General features: G+C 35.9%; 2 protein-coding genes across 3 annotated transcripts; one reads left to right on the top strand and one right to left on the bottom strand.

Annotated features, from left to right (window-relative positions):
• Positions 1–76: 76 nt before the first annotated feature.
• LOC114246067 (uncharacterized) lies at positions 77–3,285 on the top strand. The gene is made up of 3 exons (XM_089732005.1): positions 77–480; positions 665–1,735; positions 3,073–3,285. The coding sequence occupies exons 1-3, from the start codon at positions 408–410 to the stop codon at positions 3,237–3,239; spliced, it is 1,311 nt and encodes a 436-aa protein (XP_089588131.1). The 5' UTR covers positions 77–407; the 3' UTR covers positions 3,240–3,285.
• On the bottom strand, positions 1,743–13,822 carry capu (formin protein cappuccino). 2 transcript variants are annotated; one of them, XM_028178442.2, is made up of 10 exons: positions 12,847–13,822; positions 10,727–10,903; positions 7,630–7,805; positions 5,775–7,539; positions 5,044–5,432; positions 4,744–4,953; positions 4,000–4,140; positions 3,727–3,910; positions 2,731–3,073; positions 1,743–2,421 (listed from the first exon to the last, which is right to left on the bottom strand). In XM_028178442.2, the coding sequence occupies exons 1-10, from the start codon at positions 13,772–13,774 to the stop codon at positions 2,313–2,315; spliced, it is 4,422 nt and encodes a 1,473-aa protein (XP_028034243.2). In that variant the 5' UTR covers positions 13,775–13,822; the 3' UTR covers positions 1,743–2,312. The 2 variants fall into 2 exon arrangements, with proteins under 2 accessions (XP_028034243.2, XP_089588121.1); XM_089731995.1 differs by lacking the exons at positions 10,727–10,903; positions 12,847–13,822 and adding an exon at positions 8,858–9,424.
• Between the last annotated feature and the right edge of the window lie 4,512 nt (positions 13,823–18,334).

The raw sequence follows: 18,334 nt of genomic DNA, 5'->3' as shown, positions 1-18,334 counted from the left end.
CTGATACCGTACCTACTTTTGTACCATAGACAACACGATTAAGATTTGAAATTGACATTTCTTGTCACTTGCTACTTGATCTGTTACGCAAAGGGATATTTCATTATTCTTTACATCCTTTTTTTTTGTACATAACAAACACTGAAGCCAATGAAGCCATATCTGTAGCGAAATGATTGAAATGAAGTCGCAAGTTGTTGTGTAAACTCTCAATAAAGCAGTGCGAATTTAATAAGACTTCAATTATTTTTTTAACAGAAGCCATGTGATTTAGTTACATTTACCCACGTTGTGCTTACTTTCATTAACGCTAAACTGCCAATAAGCTACTAGAAACATTATGTACTGAGGTAATTTGTGGTTGAATTATTGGGTATATTAAAAAGAAAACGAGGTTTGACATCAAGATGATAGAACCGTGGAATGATGCTAATCTTCAACCACCACCGGTTAATACATGCTCAAGTGAAACTAGTGCAGGTAAATATATTTTTTATTAGTTTCCAGAACATAATTTTTAGTGTCAGATGGACAGGTTGATTATGAAAGTGGAACGTCAAATTCGATTTGATGGTTTACTTGTGGAATTCCTCAACAGAAACCCCTATTAATTAACGAAAGCACTTACTGTTATTTTTTATTGAAACATCTAATTTATTTGCAGATGTCAAAGATTTACGGCATATCTGCAATAATATTATATTGATATTGTCCAGACAGTCACCATTACATAGAGAAGGGGCAGTTTTCTCTAGACTTGTGTATAAATATGACAAGAAGTTTCGACACGATATTGGCTACAGATACTTTAAAAAAGTCAACATTGGACTGAAGAGGTACTTGGCAATTAAACTATTAAAAGACATAGAAAATTTTGTTGGTATTCTTCCAGAAAAAAACAATGATTATTTACCTACTCGACAAATGCTAGAATATATTTTGATTAGGTTAATGACATTCTCTAAGATTATGGTGAGAATATGTATATGTACAAAGCAGGCAGCAATATTTTATTTGAATAGAGTAAAGAATGGAGAAAGTTACTGGATGTCTTTAACGCCATATGCATTGTTGAGCAGAATTTGGTCATTAAGTTTGGTTCTTACTAAACATGCTGTTAGATGGTACAACTCTTTACACCAGTATGTAAACCAGTTACAAATAAAAGGTTTGAATTTCTTACCTGAAAATTACACATTACCTGACAATTTAGAATTATGGCTCAATATGAAAAATTTAGATTGCTTTGGAAGATTTGAATGGTCTCAAAAACATGGTGTTGAGATTGACTTATCGTTAGATGATGACAATGATATTGGTATATTTGAGAATTTACTTGGTCATGTAAATAAACTCTGTGAAGATAATCAAGAAATAGATTTAGGATTAACTGTAAATGAAAAGAGAGATACTCAGCAGTTAGATATAGGTGAAACCAAAATTGATCATGGTGAGGCAGTTTCTAGAGATACTTTCAACATGTTACTCAATTGCCAAACTAAAAAACAAGCTATAGTTTGTAAGCATGATATTAATGGTATAAAAGATACACCAACATTGGAAACTTTTTTACACAAAGAAGAAATATACAGAAATGAAAATAATGCAATGTCTTTAACAAACCATTTGAGTTTTATGCAATGGGAATCATTGAAAAGGGCATTAAACAATTTGCGTAATACATCAGGAAACAAGAACATTGAAAAGAAAATAAAAAATATCTGGAAAGAAAAATGTGAGGATTGTTTATATTAATGAATAAAATTTTATTGAATTTAAAAATTTTTTTTACTAACTATATTTACAAAAACAGTAAATACAGCACCATTTTTATATAAAAAAAAATATCTATGGATATTAGACAGCATGTTCAGGTACAATTTTTCCAAGCTTTTATTATTACTATTGAAGTCTGCCTAGTTTGGAATGCATGAAGAACAAGGCTTATTTATATATAGCTTATTTAGTTCTTTGTCAAATCTTATAACATTATATTTTTAATTTTTATTATTTATAAGAACACTATTGAAATGTTTTTGTGGCCTGTAAAACAGGTATTCATAGAAAACTCATATTTATGTATAATCATAGTTTGTAATAAGAATGCTGAACTTTGTCATATTAAATAATTTAATATACAGTAAAGTTGATAATGAAATATATATTTAAAGTATTGCGTAAATGCTGAGTTTGACATAATATTCCGACAGCTGAAGGTAATGTTTTATAAGTTTTATTTTATACTTTTAGTAACAATTGATAAATTTATATGAGCTAAAGCGGTTTTTAATATTTTAAGTATTGTTTAAGAGCTATTTTCGAGAACTGGAGAGTTTTTGCAGTCTAGCTTTGAGTCCACCTTCTTTAATGGGCTGTGTTAGAGATTTCCTCTCATCCTGTAACTTTCTGGTTTCTTTTAATCTGAAAAATTAACATTTCTATTTTCAAACACAATTTCTTTACAAAGACTGGTATAGTTATGCTCTTGTTATTACCAATGACGATCTGCCATTGCTAGTCGTTAATATGCGAGCCTGGCCTCCCATAATTGTCTTTAATACTACAGCAGAACTATTAAGCAACTGCTGTATGGATACATTTGATATCACTAACTCAAGATGAACATCAGCTTTTACATGGATCAGCACTTTTTATTTTAACCTTGAACATTCATGCTGAATTGGGAACCTTTTAGACTATCAAACCGCACATCCAACAAATACCACCTACCTTTCTTTTATAGCAAGCTGTTCTTCTTTCTTAAATATATCCTTGAAATCACTACAGAACGACGTCCAAAGAGAGAAGAACTCCTTCGGTTCGCATTCCTCTATTTTACCGCACTTTGATGAATATTGATAGAATTTTACTGTTGCAATAAATTTATTGCGACACTCCTCTAAATTTTCGTTTTCAGTCTTAAGTTTCTCTTCAGCAGCATTTAGGAATGTGGTCATTTTGTCTTTGAACACTTCTAGATTACCCTTACTCATATTACCAGGGGGTTCTTCGTTGCTTGTATTTCGTGATTGAGCATCTGATTCTATTACCTTTTTCGTTTTTTCTTTGCAGGCTGTTGGAAAAAAAAAAAACATAGATGGCCAAATAATATAATTCTCCAAACCCTCCTAATCTTTTCTGTTGCTACTGCAAGGACTGTTTTTATTATGACTGGCAGTTCAGGTGGATATCACCGTTCAGACACGGTGATTCCACAGATATGTCTGTGTGTATATTAAATGAGTTTAATTTCATTTTAATAAACCTTCACATATTTCGTTCTTATCATAGTTTCACTTCCTAGTATCGATTTAAACACCATTTAACCACCATACACAACGCGTTACATGAGGTTATACAGGCGTGATATACGAAGAAAACTGTTACTATGTGCTTTATCAATCAATCATTTTATTGGTTGTAGGAACTCTTGTGAGTCCGCGCGGGTAGGTACCACCACCCTGCCTATTTCTGCCGTGAAGCAGTAACGCGTTTCGGTTTGAAGGGTGGGGCAGCCGTTGTAACTATACTTGAGACCTTAGAACTTATATCTCAAGGTGGGTAGCGCATTTATTAGGTAGATATTTATGGGCTGCATTAACCACTTAACACCAGGTGGGCTGTGAGCTCGTCTACCTATCTAAGTAATAAAAATAAAAAAACGTTTTCATAATATTCTCGGATGTTTTAAACAATTTAAACCGAACTAGTTATTAATCTACAAACCGTCAAGTTGTTTTCCTAAATTAGTTAAATTCGAAGCGACATCGGCAAAGTCGATGGCGGCGGCTCGGGTGACGTCACCGGGTTCCGGCACCGGCAGCACGCAGGTGGCCGACAACGCGCCGCCCGTACAACGCATGTACGTGCGAACTATGAAGTGCAATAACGTCACGTTCGATTGCTTCGACTACAAAACACAAAAACAAAGTTCTTAGTATAGCAACACTGAAACAAAAATATCAATTTGAGTTATTTAATTAAAAAATATTTAATTACCTTGACATCTTTTAGTTTGGCAAGTATTTCTAGGCCGAATCCATCGGCTTGGCCCCGTTGTCCGTTACCCCCGTTCATGTAGTTTCCCAGAGTTAAAATAATTGCAAACAATTTCTTCAGAGATTCACTAGTCATGAGAAACTGAAATAAGGATACATTAATTTGCCTCAAGCACTGGATATGAATAAAGAACTGGATTACAATTTTAATAAAGTCAGTCAGTACCATCAAATAATAGTGGTGTACTTGGGTAAGAACAAAAAAATAGAGTATCCTGATGCCATGCGGAGCAGATTGGAATGGACCTAAGTGACATAGCAACTCAATATTCCGGGAAAAGGCAACGAGTTTTATTAATTTTGAATTACAAATGTTCCGCGGGTGAAACCGGGGAACACGTCTAGTCACATTTGAAAATAACGGACGATTTAAGTTTTCTGAAAATAATACAGTACTGTAATTTCGCTACCTGATTTATCTACGATTTTTTAAAATTAGTTTCGCTTATTATACCTATTTCCCCCCACCTAATCGTTGATAGCCAGCCTAAGGGGCTATTCCAACTTCGCGCGGACTGGCACGTGAGCTCACGGGCTCAACCTGAGAGAATTGCTTACACTAGCCGTAGCAAGAGCAGTGCTTTGCTGAATCTACTAACGGATCGGAAACGCGACCCACTGAGAAGATCCGGCGAGAAACTCAGTGGGTATAAGATACCATTAATTGTCTTGTATTTAGATATACCTCACATGTATGTTTCAAGTTGTCTAATTTGTGCATGGTTGTGTTTATGGCATCCTCAAAATCAGTTTGAAACATAAAACACGATATTCTTTCAGCAAAATTCGGTATACCGGACAAATCGTGCAAAAACGCCTCTGGGCGATCCAGTGGTATGTCCGGCTTGCATTTTAGATGTTCCTTTATCATTGCAAGTTCTTCTTCACTGGCCCGCTGCAATACATAGCATATTTAATTTTAATGATTTAGCCTATATAACAATTAAGATAATAAATAATATATTATATTATAAAGATTAATTACCAGTTCATAAATTTGCTGTAATGCTTCTAAACTAACAACGGATGTATCAAAATTGTAAACTGCATTTTCAATCTCTGAAAATTCTACATGCAAGCTCTGGGCAAGTATTCCGACATTTTGCGATCTCTTACTATCCAAAATCTTCACTGGTTGAATTTTCGTTTTGACTTCCACTTTCTTTTTGGTAGGGGCTTTTATAACTTGACGCGAGAATAGATCAGTAAACTCGTCAATATTATCTAAACTAGTTTCTTCAATTTCTAACCATAGTGGTTTCAATATAGAATCTAATTCTCCATGACACGTTGGAATACTGGGTTGAGCTAAAATACGTGTCCAATATAAAGGTTTCATTGGGGCAGCAGGTTTCACTGGGGTTTTTCGAAGTGCTGAAAAATGTTTTTAATTAAGACAAATGTATACCGTAATATGTGGTTCATAATAATTTAATATATGTATTAGACATAATAATTTAAATTATATTAAAAACAACATTTTTGGGGGCAACAGATTGTTAAGAAATGTGAAGAAGTAATTAATTTGTTCTGATTTGAAGGGTAGTAGAGACATTCACATTTTAGTTTCTATAAACTCTAGTAACCATTTAATTCTTGATGGAAAGAGAAACCTAAAAACTACATGAAAAAACAAAATAAGTTTTAAGTTTTAAATAAGAAAGTTTTGTCAAAAGATTAATTGTAATCAATTGGTAAGATGTAAGATTCACTAACTTGATCGTTGTGTAGTCCAACCACCTACAGGAGGTGCTGGAAATGGTGCTGGTCCTGTCGGCGGTGGTGGAGGGGGACCAGGCCCCAATCCTGGCATACCTGGAGGAGGGGGTGCACCTGGCATTGCAGGTGGCATAGGGGTTATGCCTGGCATAGGTGGAGGGGGTGGACCCATCCCTTGCATTGGCGGTGGAGGTGGTCCCATACCTGGCATAGGTGGAGGGGGCGGACCCATACCAGGCATTGGCGGTGGAGGTGGTCCCATACCTGGCATAGGTGGAGGGGGCGGACCCATACTAGGCATTGGCGGTGGAGGTGGTCCCATACCTGGCATAGGTGGAGGGGGAGGACCCATACTAGGCATTGGCGGTGGAGGTGGTCCCATATCTGGCATAGGTGGAGGGGGCGGACCCATGCCAGGCATTGGCGGCGGAGGTGGTCCCATATCTTGCATAGGTGGAGGAGGTGGTCTCATATCAGTCATTAGTGATGATGAAGGTTCCATGCCTGGCATGGGTGGTGGCAGAGGTGGACCCATAACAGATATTAAAGATGTAGGTTGGTTTAGATCACTTTTGTTTACATCTGATGCAATGTCTACATATGTTCCTGGCATGGGAGGTGGGGGCGGTGGCCTCCCGGGCATAGGAGGTGGTGAATGAAGAGGAAGATCTAACTTGATTTCTGGTACAGGTTGGTTTATACTTTGTTGAACTTTCACATCACTTGGAAAAACAAAAACATCATCTTGAATTGATGAAGACTCAACTTCTACAGTTGGAGATTTGCTTGTTGAAATGTTTTCATTTGAACATACTGGAGATTTTTCTTTATTTCTATCTACATCTTTTGATATGTCAGCTTGCAATAATTCAGATGGTAGATGGTTAGCCTCAGATGATGGCATTTGTTTACCAATGCTGCCATATAATTCTCGTACATTTGAATCCAGTTTTTCTATAATATCTTTATTATAAATTTTTTTTGTTTCAGAATATGTACTAGTAGTATCTGTAATCTTGGTAGATGAACATGTGCTAACAAAAGATGTATTTGACTCTTTATCAAAATTTTGCTCAGTTTTACTATCCTTCTCAATGTCTTTTTTGGGATCTTGGTTTTGAATCTCTTCTTTTTCTTGTCTATTTTCATTTATACTGTCTTTCTTCAATGTTTTTTCACAATCCCTACTTTTATTTAGCTTACAGTAATTTTCTATTTTTTCAGATCTTTTGTCTAATTTATTTACAGAGTCTTTAATGCTCATATCTAAACTACTTAATTCTATTGATCTATGATCTTTTATATGTTCTTTGAGTTGATCATTTTCAGGAAAATTTATCACAGGTTTACTAAGCAACTTATGTTCATTACCAAATAGTGTTTGCACTTCCTTATTTATCAAATCATTTCGATTTTTAACTAAACTGTATCCGGGTACATTGTCAAAGCTTTTTTCCAAGTTTTTATTAAGTGTGTCAATTTCTGAATGAATTTTATATCTTTCCAATTGATTTTCAAGTTCTTGTAGTTTTCGTTTTAAGTCAGCAATTATAATTTTTGCTTCACCAATATCACTAATATCTTCACTGTTATTTTGATTAAAAAACCTGTTGTCCACATTGGCCCCGTTCGTGACATTTTCTTGATTCACTATTCGATTACTGTCTTTATCTGGGGGCCATGCTGAACTTTGCAATCTGCCAGGTGTTACTGGCTGTGAAGGTGGTACCTCCATATGGGCCCAATAGTACATTAGATTAGGCTGAAATTCATAATAATCATGAGTCATTAAAATTAATAATTGTTATCATTATGTTAACTAAATACAAATAGCAGAGAATGTGACCTTTACCTTAAATAGATTTTCGGTGGGGGCATCTTTATCTGAGATTTGTCTGAGTACACCAGCTGCTAGAAGATGCGTACAATATTGTATTCCAAGATTTTTTAAATCTTGTGGGTTTAACACAGTTTTGAGATGTTTGTTTTCTGATATCGACGACATAAACCAATTTAGAAGCATTTGCCCTGGAAGCGTATATAAAAACTAAAAATTAACTTTTAAGTAATTTGCAAACATTATATTTAAACTAAGCTATGTAGGTATGTAACTCATGAAATAAATTAAATCCCAAATCACGGTACAGAATGAATATTATGTTAATTTATGTTGCCGATTGTCAATTGTCAAAGTCATTTAATCGTTTGATTGTTTATTTTATTAGACTAGCAAAAGGAATTTATTCCATACAATTAAGTATTTTTATTTAAGGCTGAAATTAAATCTCTAGACGAAAATTATATAGATATTTGTAAATCACTATACTATATATGCACTTATTTCCGTTGAAAGCATTTTAACAGTCGAAGCCATTAGTAAGCTTTAAAGTGTGGTGCATCCTCACGATAAGTGCCGTATCAAGACTGACTATCTCTGTGCCAGGCTCTTAACATAGCTAGAGAACGAAAGCGTCTTATATGTTGATAAAAACTTTTGGTAACGAATCGTACTTCAACACAACTGGAGAACGCTATTTAATTAAAACATTTATAGTATGGTGCCTAAGTTTGGCTAGGAATCTATCAAGACATATCTCAGTTTTTGTATGTATGCCTTTTTAAATTAAATAAAAACCTTTTTAAACTCATTTTAAAATACGATGTAGTTAGGTATATGTTTTAACATTCTGGCGCTATAAAAATATGTTTTTTTTTTTCATACTTTATCATTATTACCAAAAAATGACCACCAATCAGTAGCACTTCTAGAAGAAATGTAGTATAATTAAAGTATAACCTCACTTTTACAAACCTGACAAACTGAGAGCATGTTTATCTTTGCTCATAGATCGCCAAATTGACCACAACTATTAGTGACGTTATGTGACTATATTAACTATGATTTAACACCAGTTTGATCTAAATACGTTTTTCCTCTCAAAAAAGACCCTTTGAAGCTGTCTCCTTTTACGACTGTGAACTTGAGAAAACTACCATGACACGTAAATTCCAATAGGTGTAAAAAAGTTCATTTTGATTTAGTTTTGGATATTAATTTTATATAGGATAATTCCGCTTACCACGTTCTAATTTTATTGGCGTAACTCGATTAGACTGTTGCAAAACAAATACATATAAACGTTCATTTTTCATCCAAAGTTTTGTTTTCAACAGTGCCATTCGTAAATCACATCTCATTTCAGTATTATATCCATTATTATTAATATTTAATATCACAGACTGAAACCATTCTAAAGTCCGCTCAAAATTAACCTTTATCCTTTGTAACGGTACACATTTTACCAGCGCCAGTTGGTTTTGTTTGCTTTTTTTTATTAAACACTTGTCTAACGACAGCCTCCATAATGATTTGGGAGATTTCTTTTTGGTTTTCATAAAAACATCTTCAGTGTGTACACCTAATATCGTCACTATGTCTTGAACGCCTTTCTTCGTCGTCCGGAACTTATTGACAAATTCCACATAATTAATTTGTGCCACCGATGAACTAGTAAAATTGACGCGGCTCGTTGAAATTTGCATGACCAAATTATTACTTGGTTTCCAATTTTAGAAGACACTGTTTAGTCACGTATGCATCGTCGCTACTAATGAGCCCTATCTTTACAAGAACAATGATTACACTGATAAGAATGAGGGGTTAATAAAAGATAAGGATTCATGTTCATTCACCTGTTAGCGTTTTGACGCAAAAAATGCATCTTTTATGATTATTTAGAAACAATAACTAAATAAACTCTTAAGTTCTTTGGCATAACCAAATGTTCAACAATAGGTATAGTGATAAATTTCGTGATTATTATAAGAAATGTTAGAAAACATAATTTTATTACCTATCCTAAATAAATATTGGTTAAAGAGAAGTATGAAGAATTTGAGTATTAACGTAGTCCTAATTCGCTTGTCCAACTGAATTTTAAATACGAAGGTAAACGTCCAACAATCGTTATAACCATGTGACTTTTATTGTACTGAGCTTAGGGTTGATTCCCGAGAAGTAGGTTAATAATTTTCATACTTAGGTATGTGCACTAGCTTTTACCTTTGGTATACTATAGGTTTTTTTAATTTTTTATTGCTTAGATGGTTGGACGAGCTCACTGCCCACCTGGTGATAACTGGTTACTGGAGCCCATAGACATCTACAACGTAAATGCGCCACCTTGAGATATAAGTTGTTAGGTCTCAGTATAGTTACAACGGCTGCCCCACCCTTCAAACCGAAACGCATTACTGCTTCACGGTAGAAATAGGCAGGGCGATGGTACCTACCCGCGCGGACTCAGAACAGGTCCTACCACCAGTAATTACGCAAATTATAATTTTGCGGGTTTCACTTCTATTACACGGTGAAGGAATAACTCCTTCACCGTGGAAGTCAATCGTGAACATTTGTTGAGTACGTATTTCATTAGAAAAATTGGTACCCGCCTGCGGGATTCGAACACCGGTGCATCGCTTCGACACGAATGCTCCGGACGTCTTATCTTTTAGGCCACGACGACTTCGAACCTAACATCTCTGAGTAAAATAGCACATGGGTTATAGCTATTTTATGAAAGCAAAGCTTCGATAACATTTTAAAACGTATTTTTACTAAGTTTTCGATGATAGGTAGCCACAAAATACTTTATTAGCACAGTTTTCCATATTTCTGACGAGGATCAATCATTAGTTCTAGTTTTAAGGGTTAGTCTATATTTGTTACTCAATGTCGCTGCAGCAATATTCATTATACGTGGACTCGATAAGTGCTTATTAGAAATAGTATCATGAGCTCATCTAGCAATCGACACCAGGAACAAATTAAAATGTCATTAGACATTTTAATTTAAATTCAGCACTTGCTCAGTAACATCGTATTTTCAACGTTGCTTACATAAATACACTGCCAAAAATAAAATTTTTGCTCTTTAATCTAAAATTACCTTCAAATTTCTCGTAAAGCCTGAAATCCAGTTTGTCCGGAACGAATTTTGGTCGTACTATTTTGTTGTCCGAGTGTTTCTCAAGGGTCAAGGAGGCAACCTTCCGTAGCACGTTCGATTCTGGAAGCACTGGAACGTCACTGACGCTCGCGGGCCGCTTCTCTTTTTCAGAAATAGCTGGAAACAGGGATATGTAATACAAAATTTTTACAAGAAATAAAAAGGGAATTCAATCAATGAAATCAAAGTGAACTAAATATATAATCTATTAATAATAAAATTAAGAATTAGTCAACAACTACTGGTCAGATTTTGATATAAATTTGAATAGGGCCGAAAAAAATGAGAAGCAACGGAATGCAAATAATAATCATTAAAATCGTTCTCCTAGAAAAAGTTCTAAGGTAAAAAAATATTAAGTCAACTTGAGAACCTCCTCTTATTTTTAGTCGGTTAAAATGTAATTGATGCATTAAAGCGATAAATCTGAAAGTATTTCTGAATCTAAGTAAACTTATGTATCTATCTATAATCAAAAATATGTACATGTTTGTACGCTGCTAGCATTGTTATTTACAAACATTTTCTTATTTCTCATTCAACTTTCATAACACAACTTGATCTCATTGTTTCTTTGCCGTACGGTAGGGGTAAAAATAAGACTTTTAAAAAAGATCTTTAAAGAATAGTATTAGATTTCAAAATTGCTTGGTGATGCCCTTCACATTCAATGCATTCAAGATCATCAAAACAGGTTACTTGGAATTGGAAAGAATTTTATTAAACAAAACTAGCGACCCGACCTCGCTTTGCTTCGGAGATTAAAATTTATCATTGATTTTATTGAATTTTCTTTTATATAAATCTGAAATTTGCAGCACGCATTCTGTCAATGTTATGTCAAACGCCAAAAGGTTCCATTACAAAATTTAATAATGGTAGCTAAGTTTTCTTAAATTAATTTCTTCTTCTTTTCAAATTTTCGCAATTTTATTAAAAATTTTTTTCATAGGAACCTTCTTACAATAATAAGCACAACAAAAAAAGAATTATCCAATTTTGTTGTCGGCGTTCTGAAGTTATGCGCGTACATACATTACGCAGATTCATTTTTATATATACAGATACGTATAAAGCGAGAATAACTAGGTAGTGTGTTGATATTGTTGGAGTTTGAATATAAATGTAATGGCAGGCAACACTTGACACATGATTACAGATTTCGAATATTAGAATTATTTTAAATGTTTAAAAAACAGATGATTGTCCTCTAGTAAGAAAAAGTCAAGACTTCTAATCTAGACACGGTCAAAGAAACATGTAATAGTTTTATAAAAATATAAAGATAATAATTTTAAAATGGTGTAACAGTGTTCAAACTATCTGCAATATAATTATAATGAAGCAGTGTGTTTTTAAATAGCCCTTCATCAACCTACAGAACCCAATCTCCCTCAAATTTAACCGTCCAACAGATATGCCGGTAGATGATTTAAATGCGTTTGTACTTGTTGACGAAAACGATAACAGTATCTGTAAATTTTTATCAGTTTGAAAACGTTGCGAGAAATATCAGAAACTGTACTTATCAACGATCTGAAAATGATTAGAATAGTAGACAACTCTACCCATGGGAAACGAAACTATAAAGGTTTTTACAATTGTTTCACCGTGTGTAACTTTCTATTAAAATTAAACAATATGATTTTATATATTTAACACCGATTCTAGTACTGTAAAAAAAACTACTATATTACTAAAAAAAATAGTGTTTGTTTCAATGAAATCTTACTCATCAACCTAATTCGGATGTGTGAGAATTATAATTAGAAAACGTAGTACGGTAAAAGAAGCGTCATACCATTCACAGTCGGTTAATAACAGTGAAGATTTATAAAAGTCTCCAAACAAATCAGCATAACTGTGAACATGCCGTGGATAATAGTTGCATAATTGTGAACATGCCATGGTTAATAAGTTCTCTAACTGTTTTTGTTGTAACCGAACTTGATCACGTTTACACCAATGATTTATTCAAGAACTATATTAGAGTTGTTTGTTAGTGGTGCACAGGTTGCGTTTTGGATTAACTACAAAAATATAATTATATAAACACTGACCATGGTCAAGTAACGCAAGTGACGGGTCACAAGCCACCGGAGGTAGTTCTACTTTTCTATGTTTCGACAGCGTAAATGATGTTTGTGTGTGACAAGCCTTCAGTCTGTTGTCGCGGAAGTCGTGGTTGCACTCGTGAGGGTCACGTACTGCGTTTTCGATGCGGTTCCCGGAGAATATTCCACCCATGTTTCTGTCATTATCGGCCCTGTCAGTTACGTCGTCGAATGTGTCAAGCTTGTCTTCTTTTTCTGCGTGATCGGTAGGAAGCAGGGAGGCGGCGTCGTCGTGCGGCATGTCTATGACTCGCGGTGTTGAGGTAGCGACGGGCGCCGCTCGCGCATCTGTCGGGGAGGGTGTGAGGGTGCGCAGGTGCTCGTCGAGTGCGCTGTCACTCTCGGCGGAATAATAACACTGATTTAGTTCGACGGCGAGCGGCGTGAGCGGGTCCGTGAACACTGACTCTGATGCGGAGTCGCCAGCGGGCGAGCAAGCAGGCGGCGCGGCGGGTGGCTGGTCGCGGGTCGGTGACCGCGGCTCCGCGCACGGCTCGCACCTGGTCACCGTTACCTCTGACTGCTCGTTCGACTCGCCCCCTTCCCGCTCCAATATTTTGAACACGCACTCGAACATATCGTTATCTGACGCATCGGGCGGCTCGTGGTTATCTGAATCTGGCGTTTTATCATAGCACCTGTCGATCGCATCTCGTTTCGCATCACTTTTCTTTCTGCCGTGCTTTTTGCTGTCCCGACCGGGCGATTTCCTATTGAGGTTTCTTATGAAATGTTTACCTTTAGCGGGTGATTTTCCCGTCTTTAATTGTTTTTCGTTAGCTTGTGTATTTCCCATTTTGGGAATACTGTTTGGAAAATAGGAAGAAAATCTTGTTTCACTTAAAACTGAGCCAAAAAGTGAACTGTAAAACATACAACCTTCACGATCATTTAATAGTATCTGTAGTATTTTCAGTTCGTACCCATTGACGGACATGCGCATTACGCGCAATGAAAAATCAATAAATAAAGCTGTTTACATCTTTAACAATAATTACACTATGAACTAATGTTATTAGAATTTTTACTTTTTACTAAACCGCCTCTATATATATTTAAGAACTAAGAAAATAACTTAAAGAGTTTTTTGAAAAACCTTGAGGGAATTGATAAAGGTTGCCTGCCGTGAAAAGGTTCGAAACTGAAACTAATCATAGAAAGACATTATCTACCGCTAGATGGCATTCGGCATTTGTTTTTCTAGCCAACTTGTCATCAAATAATTTACGTTTTTTTATTGCCCTTGTAGGCAGACGAGCATACCGCCCATCGGATGATGAGATATTACCGCCGCTCGTGGATGTCAGTAATACTAGAGGTAGAGCCAAGCCGCTGCCTACCGCAAGTCATTATCTTGTGAAACAATATATTATTTCACGATTAAAGTTCCTTGATAAAATTTAATCATTTTTACCACAGTAAAATTTGTTTAGCCAATTAGAAAACTAGATAAAAACGACTTTCCAAATTGGAATAATCATCTTTCATAGTCTATATTTTGGCAGCGAAGCAATCGTGCACCCGATGCTGTGGTGAGACTCCAGTTTTATGTATCAAAGTGGGCTGGTTATTACGTCGTATCTTTCTTCAGGCTGTATTTACAGCTTTTCAAAGGGTAGGCCGTGATTAGCTCTGGTTATCTGACCTACTACAAATAAGTTAAACTTTTTTTTCTTTTCTTACCTAAGCTGATAGCCTTGAGGTGCTATATAAGCGGAACCTTAACTAGTAGGTGAGCTCACGGGGCTCAAACCTGACGACGTTGCTAACACGAACCCTAGCAAGAGCCGTGCTTCGCAGAATCTACCACCGGTGGTAAAACGATTGATTTAGATCTCACAACAAATAATCCTAAGGCGTCAATGGTTTGGAAATTAACAATGCTTCAAGCTTCGTCAAACCTGAATGCAATGAAGCGCGAATACGATGAACATTGAAGTCAGTATCGCTTAGTTCGTAACTCGGGAAAGTAAATAGTATTTTAAATATCCTACAAACTACTTTTAACAAGTTCAAAATGCGCAATAAAATGATTGTATTGATATGCAATGTATTATGACAGAAAAACTAAATATTTAGAATCCAATCTCTCAAAAATTTCGATGCATTAAAATACAAACATGTCCAATAGACACAGCCCTGACTCCTGCCAACACAGGAGCCACGCACCGTCGACGGTCTAGATAAGTCATTAACGGATCCATCAGATCCAATAACTCTTGCATTAGACGCTTTCAGCTCTAACACTGAGAGCAGGCTTAGGGACTATGTAACCGTACTCGTCGAACTCCGCAAAAAGTTCGACGTGCAACCTAACCCATACATCATCAACCCGCTGAGTTTCTCATCGGATTTTCTCAGCGTCTCGCGATTCCGTTCAGTCAGGTAGTAAGTTCATTAGCGAAGCAGCTGCTTTTGAGTTGTTGGGTATCCTCTGTGTAACTGTTAGCAAATCCCTTCTCTCCTGGCTGAACTTTTACTCGCCCACCTGTCCTGGTAAAATTGGAAAGCAACCCGGGAAAACAGGCCTTCATCCCAAAAAAAAAATTAGGAATAGTAGAGAAAAAATAGGCATAAGCCAAGGAAGCGTTACTTTACTTATACTATTAAAAATGTGTAAAAAAAATTGTTAATCATATCCGAAAATTTCGTAAACGAAGGCAAAATTCCTCATACATTTTTAGATTTAGCCTTACGTTAAAGAGAAATTTAAGTAATAATAAAAATGTTTTTGTGTACCTAACTTTTAGATATGTTTTTTGTTACAAATATTTTGTTATTCTCTCTCTTTTTTACCTCCAATATCACGTTAAAACTACGTCATCTTTATTTCACAAAATATTTTTTTTTTCTATAGACGATATGAGACGGAAAGACATTGTGTAACAATAAACATTTTCCTGATTACACTACGTAATATACATTGTTCATAACTAAGTTCTACCTATGTGCATACCTACGTAAGTTGTCATTGCATTTTTCGGATCGCGCACAAATCAAATACGTTCATGAAACATACGAAAAATTAATGTAATTTTTTATAGTACTTATATTATTTTAAAATTAGTAGACATTTAGGTGATTATTGTGAGATTACCGTTGCATTTATTGAAACTAAAATTATCAGTACCCGAACTAGTGTCGAATTAATCATGTTAAGAATTATACACTTACTAGCTGACCCGGCAGACTTCGTAGTGCCTCAATCGATAAATAAAAGACCTAAACTTTTATATAGAATAAACTTAAAACAAACAAAAGGAATCCGTCCGACGGGGGACACGTCAAAGGGAAAACAAAATTGTTATTTTTATTTAATTCCGAGAATTTTCATATTTTTATACCTTTTAAACCTTCTCTGGACTTCCACAAATAATTCAAGACCAAAATTAGCCAAATCGGTCAAGCCGTTTTCATGTTATGTCGTGACAACGGAAAACGGGTTTCATTTTTATATATATAGATAATGGTATACGGCTCGCGATTTCGGCCTCATACCCGATCCTGTGGACCGAATGGAAACAGTCGAGGTCGCCCTAATCACGTCATTACGGATCCTCCCGATCCATTAACGGTGCTGTTAGGTACCACAAGCACCGGTCACCGTACCCGTCGAACCCATCGCCTGCGACGAAGGGCTCGACGAGTGAATTAACCCATAAAACTGGTAGTAGGACCTCCTGTGAGTCCGCGCGGGTGGGTACCACCACCCTGCCTATTTCTGCCGTGAAGCAGTTATGCGTTTCGTTTTGAAGGGTGGGGCGGCCGTTGTAATCATACTGAGACCTTAGAACTTATATCTCGAGGTGGGTGGCGCATTTACGTTGTGGATGTCTATGGGTTCCAGTAACCACTTAACACGAGGTGGGCTGTGAGCTCGTGCACGCATATAAGCAATAAAAAAAAAGAAAGATTCAGCCCGCTGTGTTTCTCGCCGGATCTTCTCAGTGGGTCGCGTTTACGATCGGGTGGTAGACTCTGCGAAGCACTGCTCTTGCTAGGGTTAGTGTTAGCAACACTCCCGGTTAGAGCCCCGTGAGCTCACCTACACGTCAAGGAGAAGCTGAAATTGCCTCTCAAGGCAAAGGTAGGGAAAATAAAATAATAAAAAGATTTCGACTATTACAGCTTTTTTTCGACACTAAGTATCTACCCTTATCCAAATTTGTACCGCCTCATTTTCACAGGTGGCAAAGTATGATGCGAAAACGCGTTAGTGGGTATTCTATTTTGTTTGTTTTTGCCATGAAACAATTTTTATGTTCGAGTCTGAAGGTTAGAGCTGTATTACAATACCATTGAGACGACTACCTATATTCATATTTCAAAGTGAGTGGCGGCATTAACTTTGTGTTGTGTATGGATTCCGAACATCCGTGTACGTGAATTCGACCTTATTTCGAATTAACAGTAACTCGAATTCTAAGAAGAACTAATGTTCGTTTAATGCAAAAAATCATTAATTTATTCATATCATCAAAAATCGCATAAAGTCGTGGACTTTTCTTCTCGTAAATAAATAAAGTACAACAACGCTTAACAATAATAAAGGAACGACTTCTCATGCCGATGAAAAGAATAAAAAAAAAATATATAAGTTGAAGCGAAACTGTACAAGCGATATTTTGCCTCTTTATACTTCTTTACAAGAAGGACTGTCCTTGGGGAACTGTAAAGAAAACAATCGTGAACAATTTCCAGTCGAAAGCTTTCCAGAGCGGGTCAGTATATTGTTTTTTGGGTACACTTAACTGTTACGCAATCCACGTTTTAATGATGTTATATGGAACATCTTTTTGATCTTTTATTCAATATTCTAAGAAGTAATTATGCTACAAAGACATATTTAGGTATCGAAAATCTGTAATTCCAGGCGACATAACTTATCTTTGTTCTTCTTGTCCTAGATCTATTATAGCCGGGAACAGTAGAAGAGTAACTAAAATATAAAACACAAGAATTCGTTGAATTACAATACTTCGTTCACAAGTAAGATAAGCTTAAAGCTAGGTACGTGAAACTTAACAGAACTTTTTGAACTTTTAGTTGAGGGCTTTGTAGAAAATTCTCTGAAGGTTTTGTTTCGTTAATCATATCTAATACTATGTGAGTATATCGGCATTTTCAGAGATTTTATTTGTTTTTGACATTGGCGTAGATAAGTATAGTTCCGCGGTAACTTAGAGTACTGTATAATTATTATTGGCTATTGCAGCGAGTAGACAACGCAAAATAAATGCAGCCCTTACCGTACCGTATGTTCCACGGGGAGTGCTCGGAGGAATTGTTTGAGATGATACCGTCATCTCGTTTTTACCATCGCACCGCCCGCTACTGGAGTTAGAGTTCATCCATACTACCTGGAGCCACTGCGTTCATCCACAGTGCGTTTCACAGAGATCTTTTTTGCCACGTACCATTCGGCTTTGGAATG

The sequence above is a fragment of the Bombyx mandarina genome, chromosome 12 (genome assembly GCF_030267445.1).
Source record: "Bombyx mandarina strain Sakado chromosome 12, ASM3026744v2".
NCBI lineage: Eukaryota > Metazoa > Arthropoda > Insecta > Lepidoptera > Bombycidae > Bombyx > Bombyx mandarina.
Note: the sequence above shows the minus strand (reverse complement) of the source record. Positions and strands in the feature narration are given on the sequence as shown.

What these genes read in the sequence shown, in the direction of transcription:
- LOC114246067 (XM_089732005.1), top strand. Translation starts at nt 408, where the DNA reads ATGATAGAACCGTGGAATGATGCTAATCTTCAACCACCACCGGTTAAT. An exon ending in CTCAAGTGAAACTAGTGCAG is followed by an intron (nt 481 to 664) that starts GTAAATATATTT and finishes ATTTATTTGCAG; the next exon opens with ATGTCAAAGATTTACGGCAT. An exon ending in AAATATCTGGAAAGAAAAAT is followed by an intron (nt 1,736 to 3,072) that starts GTGAGGATTGTT and finishes TTTTCTTTGCAG; the next exon opens with GCTGTTGGAAAAAAAAAAAA.
- capu (XM_028178442.2), bottom strand. Translation starts at nt 13,774, where the DNA reads ATGTTTTACAGTTCACTTTTTGGCTCAGTTTTAAGTGAAACAAGATTT. An exon ending in ACTTGAAACATACATGTGAG is followed by an intron (nt 4,141 to 4,743) that starts GTATATCTAAAT and finishes TCCTTATTTCAG; the next exon opens with TTTCTCATGACTAGTGAATC. An exon ending in CAGCTTGCTATAAAAGAAAG is followed by an intron (nt 2,422 to 2,730) that starts GTAGGTGGTATT and finishes TTAATTTTTCAG; the next exon opens with ATTAAAAGAAACCAGAAAGT.